This window comes from Gobius niger (genome assembly GCF_951799975.1).
Source record: "Gobius niger genome assembly, chromosome: 19".
Classification (NCBI taxonomy): domain Eukaryota; kingdom Metazoa; phylum Chordata; class Actinopteri; order Gobiiformes; family Gobiidae; genus Gobius; species Gobius niger.
The window spans coordinates 6,956,612-6,976,144 of record NC_136870.1 but is presented as its reverse complement, the minus strand read 5'-3'; the positions used below and the strand labels follow the sequence as shown (position 1 = coordinate 6,976,144).

At 43.9% G+C, this 19,533-nt stretch overlaps 1 protein-coding gene across 1 annotated transcript in view; it reads left to right on the top strand.

Annotated features, from left to right (window-relative positions):
- Window positions 1-19,533, top strand: part of pemt (phosphatidylethanolamine N-methyltransferase) — a 71,517-nt gene that overhangs the window by 36,075 nt on the left and 15,909 nt on the right. The window contains exon 4 of the mRNA XM_079578011.1: window positions 16,345-16,490. Coding sequence (XP_079434137.1) covers window positions 16,345-16,490 — 146 coding nt within the window. The remainder of the gene's footprint in view (window positions 1-16,344; window positions 16,491-19,533) is intronic.

Genomic DNA, 19,533 nt, shown 5'->3' with positions numbered 1-19,533 from the left:
CACTGGGTTGTCTTTGAATCAAACTCTCGCCTTGCAGGTTTGTTGAGACTTTTGTGCAATACATTTGTAATTCTTTTTTCTACCACCTGCAGTCTAGACAGGCTCTAGTCAGAAGATAAGCTCTTCAAAAAGATACCGACGAGCAAATGGCCAGAAGAAGTACGGTTTTGAAATATCGTAACGGCCAGCGAGTTCACCGAGACACCTCGCCGACATTTCCACATGGCGCGCAGGATAATAGACTCTGTATGTTCTGCGTCTTGGAGCCTCCTCGTGTGCTCCATTAGGCGGGTGTTAGCGAGTCCAAACTGCAATTACCTTCACTCTCGTGCGGGAGTCTGTGGAGTGAGAACCTTAGCGTTGCAGCGGGAAGGGAACTTTTGTGCAGCATAATAGCACACAGGCGAGAGCAGCGGCTACAGGACCATTTGCAGCCTGATTAAAGCCTGGTTTTAGTCCATGGGGGGGATGAGAATTATGTGTGAGTAGCTGCATGGAGCGTAGACTTTGTAGACGGTCTCATCCTATGCTTTTATTGTGCAGCTGTGAGAAAGAAAACAGCTAGATTTTTTCAATGCCGCAGCCCTACATTGTACATCATTCAGCATTTATGAATATGAGTATGAATGGGTGAGTGGATCCTTGCTGTAAAGTGCTTTGAGTGCCTAATGTAAGTGGAAAAGCGCTATATGAGTTGAGACCATTTACCATTTAGGCTACATCCTCTTTAGCCCCTTAACTCCCACCTGAACCAAGCACATTTTCTCCAGTTTGGCTTTACCCCAGTCCAAAAGCTGTGAAAATAGCAACAAAACTGAGACGAAAACAATTATGGAAATGTGACCAAAAAAAAGTGAGAAAACACTGGCGAAAAATTGATGAAAAAGTGGCAAAAATGTCACAAATTTGACAAATATGTGACAAAATGTGGCCAAAATGTGACAAAAAAAATGATAAAAAATTGACCAAAAAATGACCAAAAAAGTGACCAAAATGTGACAAAAAAAATTACAAAAATTTGATAAAAAATTGACCAAAAAAATTACACAAATTTGATTTAAAAAATGACAAAAATTTGACAAATAAAATTACAAAAGTGTGATTAAAAAAATGACAAAAAAGTTACAAAAATGAGTTGAATACCTAACAAAAAATGATGGAAAAAAAATCTGATTTACATGAGGATAAAGATCCTCTCGGTTCAGGCGGGAGTTAAGAGGTTAAGCTCACACCGGACAAACTACAGACTTTATTTAAAGGTGCATTATGCTACTTTTTATGGGGAGGAAAGTTCCTATTAATGCATGTTGGGCTTTTCAGTGACCTAGCGGCTGTAGAGTTAACGTTAATCTAACACATGCTGAAGTTGCGCTGTCATCGGCAAAATGAACTGTTTCAACAATGCATGATGTTGTGAAATATTTAATTTAGTGAGGGCTGTCCTCTATCCACGTTAGTGTCAGCAAGGGCCTGGCCTGGACAGTGAGGGCCCTCGCCTAACAGGGTAGACCAGGCACTGGGCTGGGTAGAGCCTGACAGTGGAAACACGGCATTACGGCATGGACAAAGCAAAATGACAGTGGACAGACGTCATATAATGAGCCTCCTTTGTTTCCTCAGAACTTTAAGTGTACTTTGCTGAGCAATGCCGAGCCCAGAGTCTACTGTAGCCAATATTTTTGCTGGGTGGAATTTACCGATAATGCAGCAAAATGGAGCTACCTTTGTCATTCATAAAAGAGTTCTCTCTACAGTACGAGTGCATTAGCGTTCGGTCTCCCGTGGGAATGGAGTTTACGGTGGATGTAATTGAACAACAAACTGATTTTTAGAGATTGCTCTAAACGGTTCCAGGCATTAGGAGCAGAGAAAGGTTGTTCAGAAGCAAAATCTGTCTTGTACTACAGAAAGCATTCCCATCCGAATTTCAGTGCTGACGTTCTGTTCTTATTTTTTGTTTTTTACTTCGATACTAGTCACGTCTAAAGTGATGCTATTTCTGTCACGCAATTATCCCAGACGATGCAATCAACGCGCTGCCCTGCGGATTTTACCGTCGGCATATTGTCCGTTAATAACCAACCAGTTCTATTGTTGTAATTGTCTCGCTCAGTGAGGCAATAATTCTCACGGCGGCTCTCATTCTTTTCCCTGCTCTATTTTTAATTGACATAAAAAAAACGGCTGTTATTTTTAGCCGCTTGGGTCACAGCTTCATCAGGGACTTGGGGACGGTAATAAAGCGGTCTGGAAAAGCTGGTGTCGTTGTATTGAACCAGCACTAACAGAACTTAATTAGATGAAATCAACATCTTCATAGAAATGTCCGCGTTCATCTTTGCTTTTAATCCGTTACTTGCAGGGGGCTAGGGCTGTTGAACTAGTTTGTAATGGGGGCCAAAAATGTAAACAATGCCTAAACATTTTGGTTTGGTTATGATTTGATATGATATGCCTTTAAATATACTGCTACATTTTTTAAGCTTCCAGGGATTTTCATAAGGCTACTGTTTGTTGTGTATTTGAAAGTTAGAAATACCAACTCAAAGGCCACAAACTCAGTAGTTCGGTGTTCCTGATTACAGTGAGTGACCTGCATCCGACTGGTCCGACTCCTGAAAGTCCGTCCTGTGTACGGCTGGGTACCGTTAAACGGTACCTACTTGGTACCGACCGAAAAGCTCCGGTAGGGGGCGGTATCAAAAACCTTTTTTTTTTTTCAGTGCTAATTTTCGGTACTTTTTCTCTCCAAACGTCAATAAATGATCCGCAGTGAGTCTAAAAAAGCCTGAACTCATGAGCAGCTTCAGCGCAAATGCAGAAGCGAAGCAAAGCTGTAACTTACTCACACTTCTGTCATTATCAGAGATGGCAGAGCCGCGGTCTGAGCCAGGACTAAACCGGGACTAAACCAGGACTTACAGTAAACTGGTTAAAAACCAGGACTAAACCAGGACTGAATCAGAATCTAGAGCTCTTAGACAAATAGAAGAGCAGTGACAACACGATAGTGACAACACGGTAACACATTGGCTTTACCTTTAGCGAAAGCCCCGCAGAAGTTACGCGCTGTTGTTTACAACTCCATGCTGCACCGGAGCATTTGGGATCAAAGATTGTTTTTTGGAAAAGGTGAGCGCTCACTCTGCATTAGCCATGTTTGGAACAGTCATGGTACATTTTCAGTGACAGAGTGAGCACTCTCACTATGTAACAGATCTTTGACGTGTGAGGAGCTTTCACTGTCCAACAGCGCAATGTGTTTAGAAAAATTTAGCTGAAAGAAAACGGTGCCTGATGTGGATCTGGTCTGTTCCTTCAGCTCAGAAGGTGAAAAAATGTCCTTTCTCTCTTTTTTATCACTGCTTTAGTGGGAATTCTGCTCCAGGTGACGCTGCTGCTCCTGTTTTCTGATGTGTTTGTGCCGCTGTGCTGTTTTTTTCCTGAACGATACTTCTTATACACATTATTTTAACTCAATTAAAATAACATAGGTATCGAAAAAAGTACCGTTAAGGCACCGGTACCGAAAAGCTGGTATCCTTAAAGTAGTGGTATCGAAAAAAAAACGAACGGTACCCAGCCCTAGTCCTGTGGAGTTTGTTGAGCGCGTCTGATCGGCTGAACTGCGTGATGGAACTGTTGTATTTGTCGTGGATAATTTGAATATTTTTTATACGTAGCTCTTGAGATAACACTACTGAAAATGCTCACCTTTTGCTGAAAGGAGAACAGCTGTTTAGAAGCCTCGATATCCTTTGCCCAGACGCTGGTTTTGTGAAGAAGAGTCTAAAACTCTTCTTCAGGAGCAGATCTCAACGGAGCTCATAGCAAACTCGTTATGCCACTGGGATGATTGTTTTTGTTCCCCTTCGCATTTCACGCGCCACTGGCAAATGCTTTGGTCCGACATAAACAAACAGCGCTGTGTGATGATGTCATCAGGCCGCGCTGCTCGGTTTGCTTGGGCATTTGTGAGGGCTGGCCAGCAGGGGTCAGGTGTGACATAGAGCGTATTTTATATCATTTTGACTCGTCCAAAGAAATTATTCAGCTTTTTTTTTTTTCTAAGATTTTTTTTTAAAGTCATTTGAATAATCATGATTTCAATTGTGACTAAAATAATTGTGCTTACTTTTTTCTGTAGTCTATAGTCGAGTCCCACTTTATGTTTTTGTAACACTGGTTCACTGCAGCTGCATTAGGTTCAGCATATTTCCTCCTCCACAAATTCCCCAGTGCAACGTACTGAACAGTGCCCAGTCTGTTTGTAACTCAACCTTGTGCTTGATGTTGTGAGCAAATGACGCTCCGGGCCCATTACCGTGTCATTGCGTCGGACACGGGCCAGGTTCGGGCTTTGGTTTTTTCCTGCCAAACAAAGTGATATGTTGTGCTGATATTTTTTTACCCGCCAACTCTCGCCACAAACATGGACAACATAACCAAAAAGATTATGTATGGCCAACTTAAAACAGTGGACAACAAATGAGAAGACGTTGCCGCTGCTGGCACGTCTGGCCCGCTTGGTGCTGAGTGTCCCGGAGAGGAGGACTGGACTTGTCCCGGACACTGTTGATGCTGTTCTGTTTCTGCATGATGCCAAGTAGACAGATGTTTCCTTTGGAACAGAGGACTTTAAGGGGATCACTGCATCACATTGTTCAAAGTTATTTCATGAGGCTACTCTCAGTTAAGACAAGCTGTTATCTAATAGCTAGATATTTTATTTGTTTATTTTATTTTTGTAGGCTACATTTGGCTGCAAGTCAACTGTTCTGTTGCTGTGTGCGCCGCAGAAGAAGTGTTTATTTATTCTTATTATCCGGCTCTTCACAACATAAGTAGAACGCTCCATTGATTTGAATGGGATTTTCCAACGTTCTACCGGTCATTATTTTCTGATAAAGGACGTCTGAAAAAAATAATGACCGCTGCCAACGGCAACTGAGTACTAGCCTTGCTGCTACTAACCTAGCCAAACATTGCCAAGAAACGCGCAAACTTTTGGGAACTATTTGCAGCGGAAGTCATTAAATAAACCTTTGGGCCTTCATAAAAGTGTATGAAGTTTACGTTGTGTGTGTTCAGTTGGCAAATGGCCGTATGATAAGCGGGATAATGTATAGAACGCTGGTCATTATCGGGAAAATAAGCACCGACAGGGCGAACCGGACCCCGACGCGAAGCAGAGCGGTCTTGTTTCGCCCTGAAGGCCATAAATGTAAGCAATAGGCAGTGTTTATGTTTATGTCAGTGAAATGTAATGGACCACAAAACATTAACTTCATTTAAACTCTTGATGCTTTGTGGACAGTTATAAATTATAATGTCAATGATGTTTGTGTTTGTTTTGTCCTTGATTATTCAAAGCATAAAAGTGCATAACGTAACCTTATTATAAAGTGTCACTTCACAGTGGGATTGTGGAATAAATTACAGTTCTCTGTGAAACTGTGAAAGGATAAATGCAACTAAAATTTGAGAGGCTGCAGCGCGATGGAGATTTGGAGAAATGAACGTGAGCTGAGGGAGAAGGGGAAATGGAGAGAGCGCTGCCCGAGAGAGCCAGACATCGGAGCTGCACGTAACACATTCAGCTGATTCTGTCTGTCTTGGTTGAAATTTGTCATAAAGAGTCATCTCATATAGTCTGTAAATGAGTATGGGACACTGGTAGGCTAAGAGTAAATCAGTCGTATTGTCCCTGCACACAAAATGATCTTGTTGCTAGGTAATGGTGGAGAAATGTGGTGAAGTCAAGGAGTGCAGCTCAATCGTCTCGACCAATCTACCACCTCAGCCACTGTCTCGTCCATAAACGTAGATAAAAGAAACACAACAGCTACTCTACTACAGACTGATATCACAAATATGTTACAGGAAAGCTTTGCAGGAGGAAACCAGCAGCACACATTTCCAGGTGTATTTTTCGATTTGGAACCAGCATTATACATGATCTTTTTAATCTTGACATAAGGATGGGTTGCACATACAGTAAATAGTTCCAAGATGTGAGTCAGATCTGTAGAAGCCTCAGAATTAGGTTAAAGCGATTTCCTGAGAGACCACTCTACCACCAGCACCATTACAGTGTCGTGCGGTGTCCATTTTTAGGCTTGGATGGACAGACTGCCTGCGGCCAGTGTTCCAGCGTTTCTGTCCTTTACTGTGTGAAATAGAAAACCTAAAAATAGACTGTGTTGTTGTTCCATAAGTGCCGCTTTGTTATCGAATTTTGCAGTGGTGCCCTGAGACTGCGGAACACTTGTTACTTGGAAACGGGCTATTATTGTTTCTATAACATGTGTTTGTGCGTACAAGGATTTTTGAGGAGAAGTGAGCTTTTTAAAATGTATTTGTCTGCAATCAGATGTGTGGGTCTGGAAGAGAATCATGTTCCATGCCTTATAAAAATTAATTTGCCTGCATAATTAGTTGGATGTGTGTTCTAAATGACCGTGTTATTGTACAAGGAAAACCTATTCAAGAGAGAAATCTGGTGTACAACTTAAATGCTGAGTACCGGATTTTTGTCTTAAACAATGAAAACGGTAGCGTGAAAATTAGAAATAATGTCAGCTGCAGCCCAACTAATTTTCTAGCTGAACGTTTTTCTAATATCCCAGTTCCTCAAGACTTTATGAACATGTTTTGCAAATCTGACCTAGCAACACTGTGACATTAATGTGAACAACAATAAGCTTCACATTGATAATAAGGCTTTACACACCTCTTGCTGTAACTGTTCTGATCTGGAGTTGTTCATTGGATCTCCTTTAGCGGGGACCTATGCCTTAGAGCCGTGGTTCTCAACCCCTATTCACGGCACCCCTGTATATTTTTTTGTTATCCATACAAAGCCATAAATCAAATCTATTTATATAGCACATTTAAAACAACTTTTGTTGACCAAAGTGCTTCACAAAAAGGTCTAAAGTCTGATGTGATCATGTGTCGCTGTTTTATACTAATTCAGGGACATTGACAGAATGATGCAGGTTATGTCAACCACAATCATATTATCAAAAAAAGTTCTTATTTAATAATCCAAGTAATAATCCCTGTTTGAAGTGCCAGATCCAATCATTTTTGTCTCTTTTTGAAGATAATGGCCTAAATTGCGCTGTTTTAAAGGGACTAAACAGAGTTTAAAAATGTTACAATTATGTATTTTCCTCCCTTCATGTTCCAACAATGTCCTAATGTGTAGAATGAGCCCAGACCTGTTCACCACATCTGTCTCTAAAATCCTGCACTGTCACTCAGAAACGTGTTACTTCGGGTCCGAATTGCAGTCATGCACGAGCTTAATATAGGACCTGCAGTTACGCCTAAGACCTGAGGTGGCAGTAGCGAGTATAAAAATGACCATCTTGCATCTAGTCCCTTTAACTTGGACTAGTAAAAGTAGATACTTCCAACATAAATAAAGCATATCCTGCTTGAAGTAGTTATAAGAGTTATCAGTTTGTTGCAACATTTGCTGAAAGCCCAATCTCCTCCTCTCTCCTCTCTCCTCTCTCCTCTCTCCTCTCTCCTCTCTCCTCTCTCCTCTCTCTTCTCTCTTCTCTCCTCTCTCCTCTCTCCTCTCTCCTCTCTCCTCTCTCCTCTCTCCTCTCTCCTCTCTCTTCTCTCCTCTCTCCTCTCTCCTCTCTCCTCTCTCCTCTCTCCTCTCTCCTCTCTCCTCTCTCCTCTCTCCTCTCTCCTCTCTCCTCTCTCCTCTCTCCTCTCTCCTAGCACCAGCTTCTCCACTCAGCACTGGCACAAACATTATGGGAAGAGACTAATGCTTAAATACCTCCTTTTCAAGTCAAATGTCAAGGAAAACATTGTTGACACATGTTGAAGCACTGTGTGGATCGATCGGCATCGCTTGATCGTGAGCGCATTTGAATTCGCCTGGTTCTCGGATTCAAGACTTTAACAGGATGTTTCTCAGTCGTCCATGGGCCGAGAAATGTTAAAATTTCAACTGCTTCGATCTTTTCATGGGAGCTCGCTATGGAAAAAGAAATAAAGTACAGGACCTTTAAATACTCGATTGTAAATCTTTTCAGTTTTTTTCCAGATGCCTCCAAGCAAAGTCCATCGCAGTGGTCAGTTTGTAGCGCGCCTCCCCCCGGCCCCCTTTCAAGTCCAATTCCAATCTCAATCCCAGCGGCACGCCTCGCAGTGGTGGCCCATTCCGTTGCGTCATATTTGCCTAACAAAGCCAAACGTCCACAACATTCTCATTGCCGACCCTCTGACCCACTTTCCCCCAAAGACCCCAAACCTACTTTAGAGTCCGAAGCATTTGTCCAAGCTGGAGCTGTGAATTGTTCCAGATGCCCCCCACAGGTGCTCACATGGCTACTGCAAAAGTGTCTCTGTCCAGTGCCACCTGTGCGCCTTTCTATAAAGTTATCATTGGGAGCCTTTTCATCCTGGAAAATGTGAAATCTGGAGTCCAGTGGCGTGCGCAGTGAGGCTTATACAACATCACGTCTGCTAACTACATCAGCGAGCTTGTTAGAGGAAATGAGAGGCCATATTCATATTAGATATATTCACCAAGCAAAGAATAGATTGTCGCTTAATGTCTTCCACATCCGTAGTTTAGAACAAAATGGGTCAGTATGTCAAGGTTGCGTTAGCTGAAAATCGTAATCATAAGGAAGGCAATTCGAACATTAAATGAAATGAACGTGAAACATTAAAAACAAGACACATTTTCATTCCATCTATCTACACTTTCTATCTATCTATCTGAGGCGATGCAATAAACATAGTTATAATTCAGATTTGCAGCTGATGCAATGCAGGAAGAGCTTCTGGCAAGTGCAAATTTTCAACTCCTGTCCCTGACTTGGCCTTTTTACGCAATTTACCCCATCCATCCATCCATCCATCCATCCATCCATCCATCCATCCATCCATCCATCCATCCATCCATCCATCCATCCATCCATCCATCCATCCATCCATCCATCCATCCATCCATCCATCCATCCATCCATCCATCCATCCATCCATCCATCCATCCATCCATCCATCCATCCATCCATCCACCCACCCACCCACCCACCCACCCACCCACCCACCCATTTTCTTCCACTTGTCCGAGCTGCTTAAATCACATTGCACCAGCCCCCTATGGCTCCTCCTGCAGGTGGAGGGTCCACAGATTCTCAGGCCTGTTGGTCTCTCATAAGGGGCTTCTGAACCGTTCTATGTCTGAGCCGTCACCTAGGACCTGTTTGCCCTGGGAGACCCTACCAGGGGCACGAAGCCCCCGACCACAGAGCTCCAGGATCATTCGGTCGCTCAAACCCCTCCACCAGATTAAGGTGGCGAGGGGTACAATTTACAATAGTAAAATATAATAATGCAAAATGGGTACAACTTTGGTTTGTTTTCAGCCAAGACGTGACCCTTTTAGTGAACATTTTAAATTAAGTTCCATTGGTAATGAGTTTTGCAGCTTTGGACGTTTATTAGAGAAGATAGACTGACCAAACGAAGTCCTGCAGCACAGTGGAATCGTACACTTGTGACTGTGTTAAACCATTGGTTCTAAAAATCTCCTCATGCCATACATGAATGTATTATAAAGATCTGCGTAGGGAGATACACCCCACAGAGAATATTGACAGGCTCAATTTTTAAAAATGTTGGATATGGTGGAAATTACTTACATAAGATGTCATTTCTTTCCATTCAAAAAATCTTGTGTCCTGTATCTGTTGATCATACCTGAGCAGTACTGGCAGTTAAAATGCTCAAAATTACCCAATATTTTAACTGCAGACAAAACGGGGAACCACTTACAACCCGTTCCGATGAAAGTAATTTATCTTTTTCTTAAAATTTGATTCAGAACAATAAAAGGGTAAGTATATTTCTCAGTGACCAAGCAACCGACCAGGACCAAACGAGTAGGATTATTTGAGTGGCAGAGAAAATACAGGATTGCCGAATTTGACAGTGCGGCATGACGTCAATGAAAGTTAAAAGCTTTCCTTTTAAGAGGCACTTTCTGCCGCTCTGCACTTAAACACACGTCCAGCAGACACACTTGAAAAGCTGGTGGGAGGCAAAGTAACCGAAGAGGCACTTTCCTTCGCTAATGTTTTAAAAAGTAAATGAAATTTGTAGAATAATGGTGGTTTTCCACAAAGTTACAATTGACAAAATGTTTCAATGCTGCCAATAATCACTCATTTCACATGGATTCTGAATCAGGAGGAGTTTTGCTGTTATACAAGACCCGCAAGATGGGGAACAGCGGTGTCCATGAAGCTACTGAACCGCGTAGACTTTACTACCATGTTCACATTTTCACTGTTGTTCCCCAAAAGAATTCGCTTGTCATAGATTCCCTTTTAAATGTATAAATGATTGTGTACTTGTCCATCCATCCATCCATTTTCTTCCGCTTTATCCGGGGCCGGGTCGCGGGGGCAGCAGTCTCAGCAGAGATGCCCAAACTTCCCGATCCACACACACTTCCTCCAGCTGTTCTGGGGGGACCCCGAGGCGACACCAGGCCAGCTCGGAGACATAGTCCCACCACCGTGTCCTGGGTCTTCCACGAGGCCTTGTCCCACTAGGACATGCCTGGAACACCTCCCGCGGGAGGCGACCAGGAGGCATCCGAAACAGATGCCCGAGCCACCTCAGCTGGCTCCTTTCGACGTGAAGGAGCAGCGACTCTACTCCGAGCTCCTCCCGGGTAACTGAGCTCCTCACCCGATCTCGGAGGGTGCGCCCAGCCACCCTGCGAAGGAAACTCATTTCGGCCGCTTGTATTCGCGATCTTGTCCTTTCGGTCATTACCCAAATCTCATGACCATAGGTGAGGGTGGGAACGTAGATCGATCGGTAAATCGAGAGCTTTGCCCCGACTCTGCTCCCTCTTCACCACGACAGACCGATACAGCGACCGCATCACTGCTGACGATCCGTCTGTCCATCTCACGCTCCATCCGTCCCTCACTCGTGAACAAGACCCCGAGATACTTGAACTCCTCCACTTGAGGTAAGGACTCCCCACCGACCTGGAGAGGGGAAACCACCTTTTTCCGGTGGAGAACCATGGCCTCGGATTTGGAGGTGCTGATCCTCATCCCGGCCGCTACACACTCGGCTGCAAACCGCCCCAGTGCGTGCTGAAGGTCCTGGTTTGTTGAAGCCAACAGAACAACATCATCTGCAAACAGCAGAGATGAGACTCTGAGGCTCCCAAACCGGACACCCTCCGGCCCCTGGCTGCGCCGAGAAATTCTGTCCATAAAAGTAATGAACAGAACCGGTGACAAAGGGCAGCCCTGGCGGAGACCAACATGCACCGGGAACAGGTCTGACTTACTGCCGGCAATGCGAACCAAGCTCCTGCTGCGGTCATACAGGAAACGGACAGCCCTTAGCAGAGGGCCCCGGACCCCATACTCCCGGAGCACCCCCCACAGGGCACCACGAGGGACGCGGTCGAACGCTTTCTCCAAGTCCACAACATGTGGACTGGTTGGGCGAACTCCCACGAACCCTCGAGCACCCGACGGAGGGTATAGAGCTGGTCCAGTGTGCCACGACCAGGACGAAAACCGCATTGTTCCTCCTGAATCCGAGGTTCAACTATCGGCCGGATCCTCCTCTCCAGCACCCTGGAGTAGACCTTACCGGGGAGGCTAAGGAGGGTGATTCCTCTGTAATTGGAACACCCTCCGATCCCCCTTCTTAAAGAGAGGGACCACCACCCCGGTCTGCCAATCCAGGGGCACTGTCCCCGACCGCCACGCGATGTTGCAGAGACGTGTCAGCCAAGACAGTCCTACAACATCCAGAGACTTAAGGTACTCAGGGCGAATCTCATCCACCCCCGGAGCCCCGCCACCGAGGAGCTTTCTCACCACCTTGGTGACTTCAGCCCCGGTGATGGGCGAGCCCACCTCCAAGTCCTCAGCCTCTGCTTCCTCATCGGAAGACGTGACGGCGGGATTGAGGAGGTCCTCGAAGTATTCCTTCCACCGTCCGACGACATCCCCAGTCGAGGTCAGCAGCCCCCCACCCGCACTGTAAACAGTGTTGGTGAAGCACTGCTTCCCCCTCCTGAGGCGCCGGATGGTTTGCCAGAATTTCTTCGAGGCCGACCGATAGTCTTCCTCCATGGCCTCCCCGAACTCCTCCCAGACACGAGTTTTTGCCTCTGCGACCGCACGAGCTGCAGCACGCTTGGCCTGCCGGTACCTCTCAGCTGCCTCAGGAGTCCCACAAGCCAACAAGGCCAGGTAGGACTCCTTCTTCAGCTTGACGGCATCCCTTACTTCCGGGCGCCACCACCGGGTTCGGGGATTGCCGCCGCGACAGGCACCAGAGACCTTACGGCCACAACTACGAGCAGCCACATCAACAATGGAGGAGGAGAACAGAGTCCACTCGGACTCCATGTCCCCCGCCTCCCCCGGAATCTGGGTGAAGCTCTTCCGGAGGTGGAGTTGAAGACCCCACTGACAGAGGGATCCGCCAGTCGTTCCCAGCAGACCCTCACAACACGCTTGGGCCTGCCAGGTCTGACCGGCTTCCTCCCCTGCCAGCGGATCCAGCTCACCACCAGGTGGTGATCGGTTGACAGCTCAGCCCCTCTCTTCACCCGAGTGTCCGAGACACACGGCCGGAGGTCAGACGACACAACTACAAAGTCGATCATCGACCTCCTGCCTAGGGTGTCCTGGTGCCACGTGCACTTATGGACACCCTTGTGCTCGAACATGGTGTTCGTTATGGACAAACCGTGACTAGCACAGAAGTCCAATAACAGAACACCACTCGGGTTCAGATCGGGGAGGCCGTTCCTCCCAATCACTCCCTCCCAGGTCTCACTGTCGTTACCCACATGGGCGTTGAAGTCCCCCAGTAGAACAATGGAGTCCCCAGTCGGAGCACTATCTAGTACCCCTCCCAGGGACTCCAAGAAGGCCGGGTACTCTGCACCGATGTTGGGCCCGTAGGCCGAGACAACGGTGAGAGACCTGTCCCCGACCCGAAGGCGTAGGGACGCGACCCTCTCGTCCACCGGGGTGAACTCCAACACGTGACGGCTGAGCTGGGGGGATATGAGCAAACCCACCCCAGCCCGCCGCCTCTCCCCGCGGGCAACTCCAGAAAAATGGAGAGTCCAGCCTCTCTCCAGGAGTTGGGATCCGGAACCCAAGCTGTGCGTGGAGGTGAGCCCGACTATATCTAGTCGGTATCTCTCAACCTCCCGCACAAGCTCAGGCTCCTTCCCCCCCAGCGAGGTGACGTTCCATGTCCCGAACGCCAGAAGCTGTGCATGTGGACCAGGTCGTCGAGGCACCCGGCCTCGACTGCCACCCAGTCCTCTTAGCACCCGACCCCTACGGATCCCTCTGCGGGTGGTGAGTCCACAGGAGGGCTTGTCAATAGATAAAATACTATAGGTATTTTCACTCCAACTTGGCTGTAAATACTGTTTGGTGTGGCGCTAGCCCGCAGGTAGCTTTGCCCGTTAGCCTGTTAGCTTCTTCTTCATGATTTCATTAGTGTGTATTGGGGCCTCCGACCCGGTGGCAGTGGTTTTCTGGTCAGAGACATGAGGGGGAAATGAAAGACCCCCCAATCATCCCATTAACACTTGTATTACCCCCAGAGGGACTACGGAAAGGATTTATTAAGGTACAGTTACTTAGTACTGCTTTACGATCACATTTTTTAAAAGTTTCCAATTTTATCAGGAAAAAACGGCATCATCAAAGCTGCTCTTTTGCACACTTCTCCATAGCTATGTCAACAAACGCTGAATTACGGATGTATTTCTATCAAATAACGATACAGAGACAAACAACAAAATGTTTCACTGGCACAAATTTGCAAATTAATAAAATGGTGTTTCCACAGGGCATTAAAAGGTAATTAAAAAGCATTAAATTGGACTCTAATCTAACTTTATTGGAAAACTATGGCATCGCTCAATAACTTTCACAGAATAAGTTAATTGAAAATACCAAAATAATTGCCTAAAACGTGTTGCACTGCCATTTTGGCTGAAATTGTCCACATTCTTTTGCTTAAAAGTTGCCTGTTTTGAGGCGGCAGTAGTGAGTATAAAATAACTTGCATCTAGCCCCTTTAAGATATAATCATAAAAGTGCAGGAAGAGGCAGAAAACCCAAATGGACTTATAATTACGCCTCCATCTATCAATAGATATAAAACTGATACATTCTTGAGCATAAAATATTTAAAAAAAATTGAACAGCAAAGATACGTTAATTATAAAAATAAAATACAACAAAACTAAAACATTTCTCGTTCCTCTGGTTGATGAAATGTTTGCAAATCCTAAGAAATTAAAAAAAAAAAATCTGCATTTGGGGGCATTAAAATATAGTGTTTGGGCATTAAAAATTGATTTAAAGCATTAAATTTGACTTGCTTCTGCCTGTATAAACCCTGATGAAAAAAGAAGACTAAACATCCTAACATTAGCTGCATGCTACATGCTAGCGGCTAGCTTCAAGTGCCGATTTTTCACTCCTATTGGACACTCTTGTTAATTCTCTAATGTGAGAAAATGTCATAAGGACCTGATTTTGACTCGCTTCATTTGTGTGTTCTAAATATGCTCACAGTGTGCAAGAAAATATCTAAAAAAGTGAAAAGAATAGGGATTCCTACAGCTTTATCCCCCCACCAGGCCACGCCCCCTAGCATGACGCATTGCCCACTGCGTCTATGGGACTCGTGTTTCTGATTGGTTAACACGTCTGAACTTAACAAATGATATGATTCCCCTCTTGGGCCAGGACTCCCCTGTGTGTGGGACTATCCTGGTTAAATAAAGGTCAATAAAAAAATAAAATGAATAATAAATATGAATCTTTAGCCCACATTGTTTTATGATATCATTAAAGGAGCTATATCATGCTATTTTAACCATTCCAAAGTTAAGTATAGGCATTTATATGATATATTGTACCTCTACCATTATGGAGCACTCATTTTTGTGATAAATATAAGTGTTTTCTGGAGGTATTTTTCGAACCCGGAAGACACAACGCTTCGATTCAGTTAACTCCGCCCCCTCTCTCCGCACATACAACTTTACCATAATATAAATAAACAACAATAAGTGAAGTCGCTTCTCGATGCAGTTATACGGAGTTGACATCTGCAACACAGCTTCATAAATGGCTAACACACACAAGCTAATATGCTAACACACAAGCTAACCCGCGTTTGGACTGACTCACCGCTCTGCTCCATCGCTGTTTACATTATGGGACTCGCGTTGGTTATAAAAGTTAATCCACATTGATTCTGGCGAAGGTTCACCAAACATCCATCAGAGACAGTCACAGAAAAACAATATTTTGGCTGATAGTCGCTGAATCCCGGAGAAAAAAACAGCTGAGTGGCCTCTTCTTGAAAAAGGTTGAATAAACTCCTCGTCCTCGTAGCCAAACGCGCTTCTTTTTCTCCGTGACATTATCGTTAAGTAAGAATGAAGAACAGATGTGTCAAGAGTAGGCAACGAGCTCCATCTTCAGCTGCAGCGCAAACATGACTGATCTGTTCAGACGCTCAGGGATGTGTTTGTTTTGGCCTCAGCTGACCTGGAAGCACTTTGGGCACATCCTTTTTTTATTTATTTTTTTATGTATTTATTTTTTACTCTTTGTTTCTCTCTTACGACAGAAATAATGAAAACGCTGTTTTACAAATTAAAATCCGTCCGTAAGCATAGAATTAAGACATTACATTACAGACGTCGAGCACTTCCGTTCCGTTGTTACGACACAACTGAACACTCAGTCGTTCACCAGGAGAGGGAGGAGCAGCTGCTCAGAGAGCAGGATTCAGGAGGATTACTGAGAGCTGCGTGAATGAAGCCACAAACCACTCTGGGGGTGTTTTTGATAAGGAAATAGCATAACAACATGGCTAAAAGCAACAAAAAGTCGATTTTGCATGATATAGGACCTTTAATGACTTTCAAAAATGTCTGATTTATCAAATACAAAGATTTTTTTAAATTTTTTTTTAATACCCAGCCACTGAAGAATTCACACCTCTTCTGTAATAGCAGTTACGTTTCTAGCGTTTTTAGCGTAATGGTGCGACTGAACACGCTTTACTCAACTCTTTGTGTGACAGACACGCTTTACAAAAGGTCTGATTTAAAAACTAGGTCAGCACATCGCTTCCTTTTCTTGAAGAGCTGATTTCTCTTCTTCTCTTTGTCATCAAGCCATTCACTTTTCGTCCTGCTTTGTCATAAATACGATGTGCCTCTTAACGCGCTGCATTAGAAAAAACGCATGTCCTTGATGCTCTTTTCAGTATGACGGTGGCCATGAAGGCTCAGCCCAGGTGGGAGGTGCTGGAGCGGACAGAGGTCTACTACACGGGCGTGGTTCTCATGGTGGTGGGCACGGTGCTGGTGGTCAGCAGCTTCCTGGCTCTGGGATTTACTGGAACCTTCCTGGGTGAGTGTCCAAGGTGTCACCAGGGCATGTGGTTTTCAAACTCTTACCCCATTTATGGCTATGACTATTTCAAAAAAATACAGCAGAGAGATTCGAGGACACTTGACTAACTATAGGTATAGATTAATCCAGTGAGAGATCAAAAAGTGAGTACAAAATTTCAACACGAATAAAGAAAATTATTCTAGCATGCTCATAAAACTCATGTAAATGAAATAACTACATCAATGTTTGCATATTGAGTTAATTGTAATCAAATGTAAATGTCTCCAAGAAATGTACTGTCATTTCTAGGGATGGGTACCGTTCGTTTTTTTTCGATACCAAGTACTTTAACGATACCTGCTTTTCGGTTCTGGTGCCTTAACGGTACTTTTTTCGATACCTATGTTATTTTAATTCAATAAAAATAACGTGTATTAAAAGTATAGTTCAGGAAAAAATCCTAAAACGGCACAGCAGAAGCGACCCAGGCCACAGCAGCGTCGCCTGTGACTTTGTGTTTTGAGCACAATTTCCACTTAAGCAGTAATAAAAAGAAAGAAAGGACGTTATTACCTCTTAAGCTGCAGAGACAGGACAGATCCACATCAGGACATGGTTTTCTTTCAGCTAAACATTTCTAAACACACTGCGCTGTTCGACGAAGCAAAAGCAACTTCACACTCAAAGATCCTTAAATGGTGTGAGCGCTCACTCTGCCACTAACAATTTACCAAAACTGGACCAACAATGTCTAATACAGAGTGAGCGCTCACTTTCAACAAACAACAAACAATCTTTGATATTCCTGTCGCTGCAGCTGCTGTAAAGTTGTAAACAAGAGCACGTATGCTCAGCCTCCGGGTCTGTCGCTAAAGGTAAACACGTCTTTCTTGTTGTCACTGCTCTTTTTTGCTTTTCAGTTTGACTAAAAGCTCAAGTTTCTTATTCAGTCCTGGTTTAGTCCTGGTTCATAACTGATTTTGTTTAGCTCTGGGTTTTACCCGGTGTAGTCCACGTCCTGGCTCAGTCCTGCTCAGTCCTGACGCAGACCGCGGCTCTGCCATCTCTATTACAGAAGTTTAGCAAGTTATAGCTTTGCTTTGCTATAAGTTAGGCTACATCTATGAAATATATCTTTGCTTCGCTCCATTTGCGCTGAAGCCGCTCAGTACCTGCACACGTTCATGTTGCTTTTTTAAGACTCGCTGAGGGTCATATATTGACGTTTGGAGAGAAAAAGAACCGGAAGTTGGCACCGAAAGAATTAAAAATTTTCGATACCGCCTCCGACCGAAGCTTTTCGGTCGGTTCCAAGTAGGAACCGTTTAACGGTGCCCATCCCTAGTCATTTCTGGACTACTGTACTGGTACTAGGTCTGGGCGAAATGGACCAAAAGTCATATCCCGATATGTTTAGGTTGAATATCGATATTTTTTTGACAGCTGTGAAATGAAATGTTAAGTCAAAGTCAAAGCTGAGTAGTTTTATTGAAAACTCACTATAAAATGATAAACACTATGTAACAAATAGGGCTGCAACTAACGATTATTTTGATAATCGATTAATCGACCGATTATTTTTACGATTAATCGCTTGGCTGTGAAAGGTGCATGGAAATTGTATTTTTTTTCCAATTTTTTTATCACATAAAGCTAAGGTGGCGCCGCTTGAGGACACGTGGATGGAGTAAACTTAAAGTAAACATTTGTAGGAGGCTCTTTGGGCTAATTCTGCTTTGATTGGACGAGACAAAGACAGATATTTAGGTAATTTACGATGTACAAAACACTACAGACCCTAACTTTAAAAAACAAAGTAGGTTTTCATCCAAAATACATAATTATCATGTCGTTTTTGCTCAATTTTAGTCTGTGTTTTCTAGAAAACGATTAATCGATTACTGGAATATTTTTAGTAATCGATTAGTTGTCGATTAATCGATTAGTTGTTTCAGCCCTAGTAACAAAGCTCCGTAAGGTTGAAAATCTTAAATAAAAAGCCTATAAAATAAGGATTACAGCGCAAATTTGAACGATATCGATATACATATCATCTAATTCCAAATCTCATTTAAAAATATATTAATATATCTTAAATATCGATATATCACCCAGCCCAAACTAGTACTACTTACTTTTTTCCTATGCTTTGAACATGCAGCTTATACAACGGTGTGGCTAACGTATAGATTTTTTCGGTCATACTAAATACTGTGTCATGTCATCAAAAACACTTTGGCTGTTTCTAATGAAACTCCAACATGAGAAAGACACAAAAACAGCTGCAAATCCAAACATAGAGTAGTAGAGACGATGGAGAGTTAACTCGGTTCCTTTAGACTCATCTGCACAGTAAGTTTGATACTTATATTCAGGTGCACTCAATAGTTTAAAATGTTGAGGAAGTTCAATGGAAATCACATGTTTTAAGCTGAAATGCAAACACAATAACGAAGCCTCCACGGATGTTCCATAGAACAGTCCCTCTCACCGCTGAGACAAAGCAAGTCTGCTCAGATCTATGTAAAAGTACATTTCTTATCACGAGCTGTGGTTAATACTTGTATTTAGGTCATGTTTATTAATGCTTGTGATTTGGAGACAGAGCCGATCTGCCAAACGAGCAGAAGGTGTGAATTGTGCACGGATGGTGGTCAAAGCCTGTGAGAGCCGGCCATTTGTTTACACCTCATAATCCCCTGTATCAATGTGTGTTATTGTGCCGTTGGAGTCTCGAAAAGTAGGTCAAGCATCAGTGCACTTGTATGATCATGACACCATGGACGTGATTGGTTTGTCATGACAAGTACATATGACAAATACATATGACAGCTGTATTTGTCATATCGTTAGCCACATAGCATTATTGCCTATCTCAGTTTTCCACTGTTTTTGGAAAACATGTAAAAAGATGTTTTTTAGGAAACACATTGTTTTTCTCTTATTGCCATTTTAAAGGGACTATACGGAGTTTTAAAAATGTCAAAATTAAGTATTTTCCTCCCCCTTCATGTTCCAACAATGTCCTAATGTGTAGAATGAGCTCAGACCTGTTCAC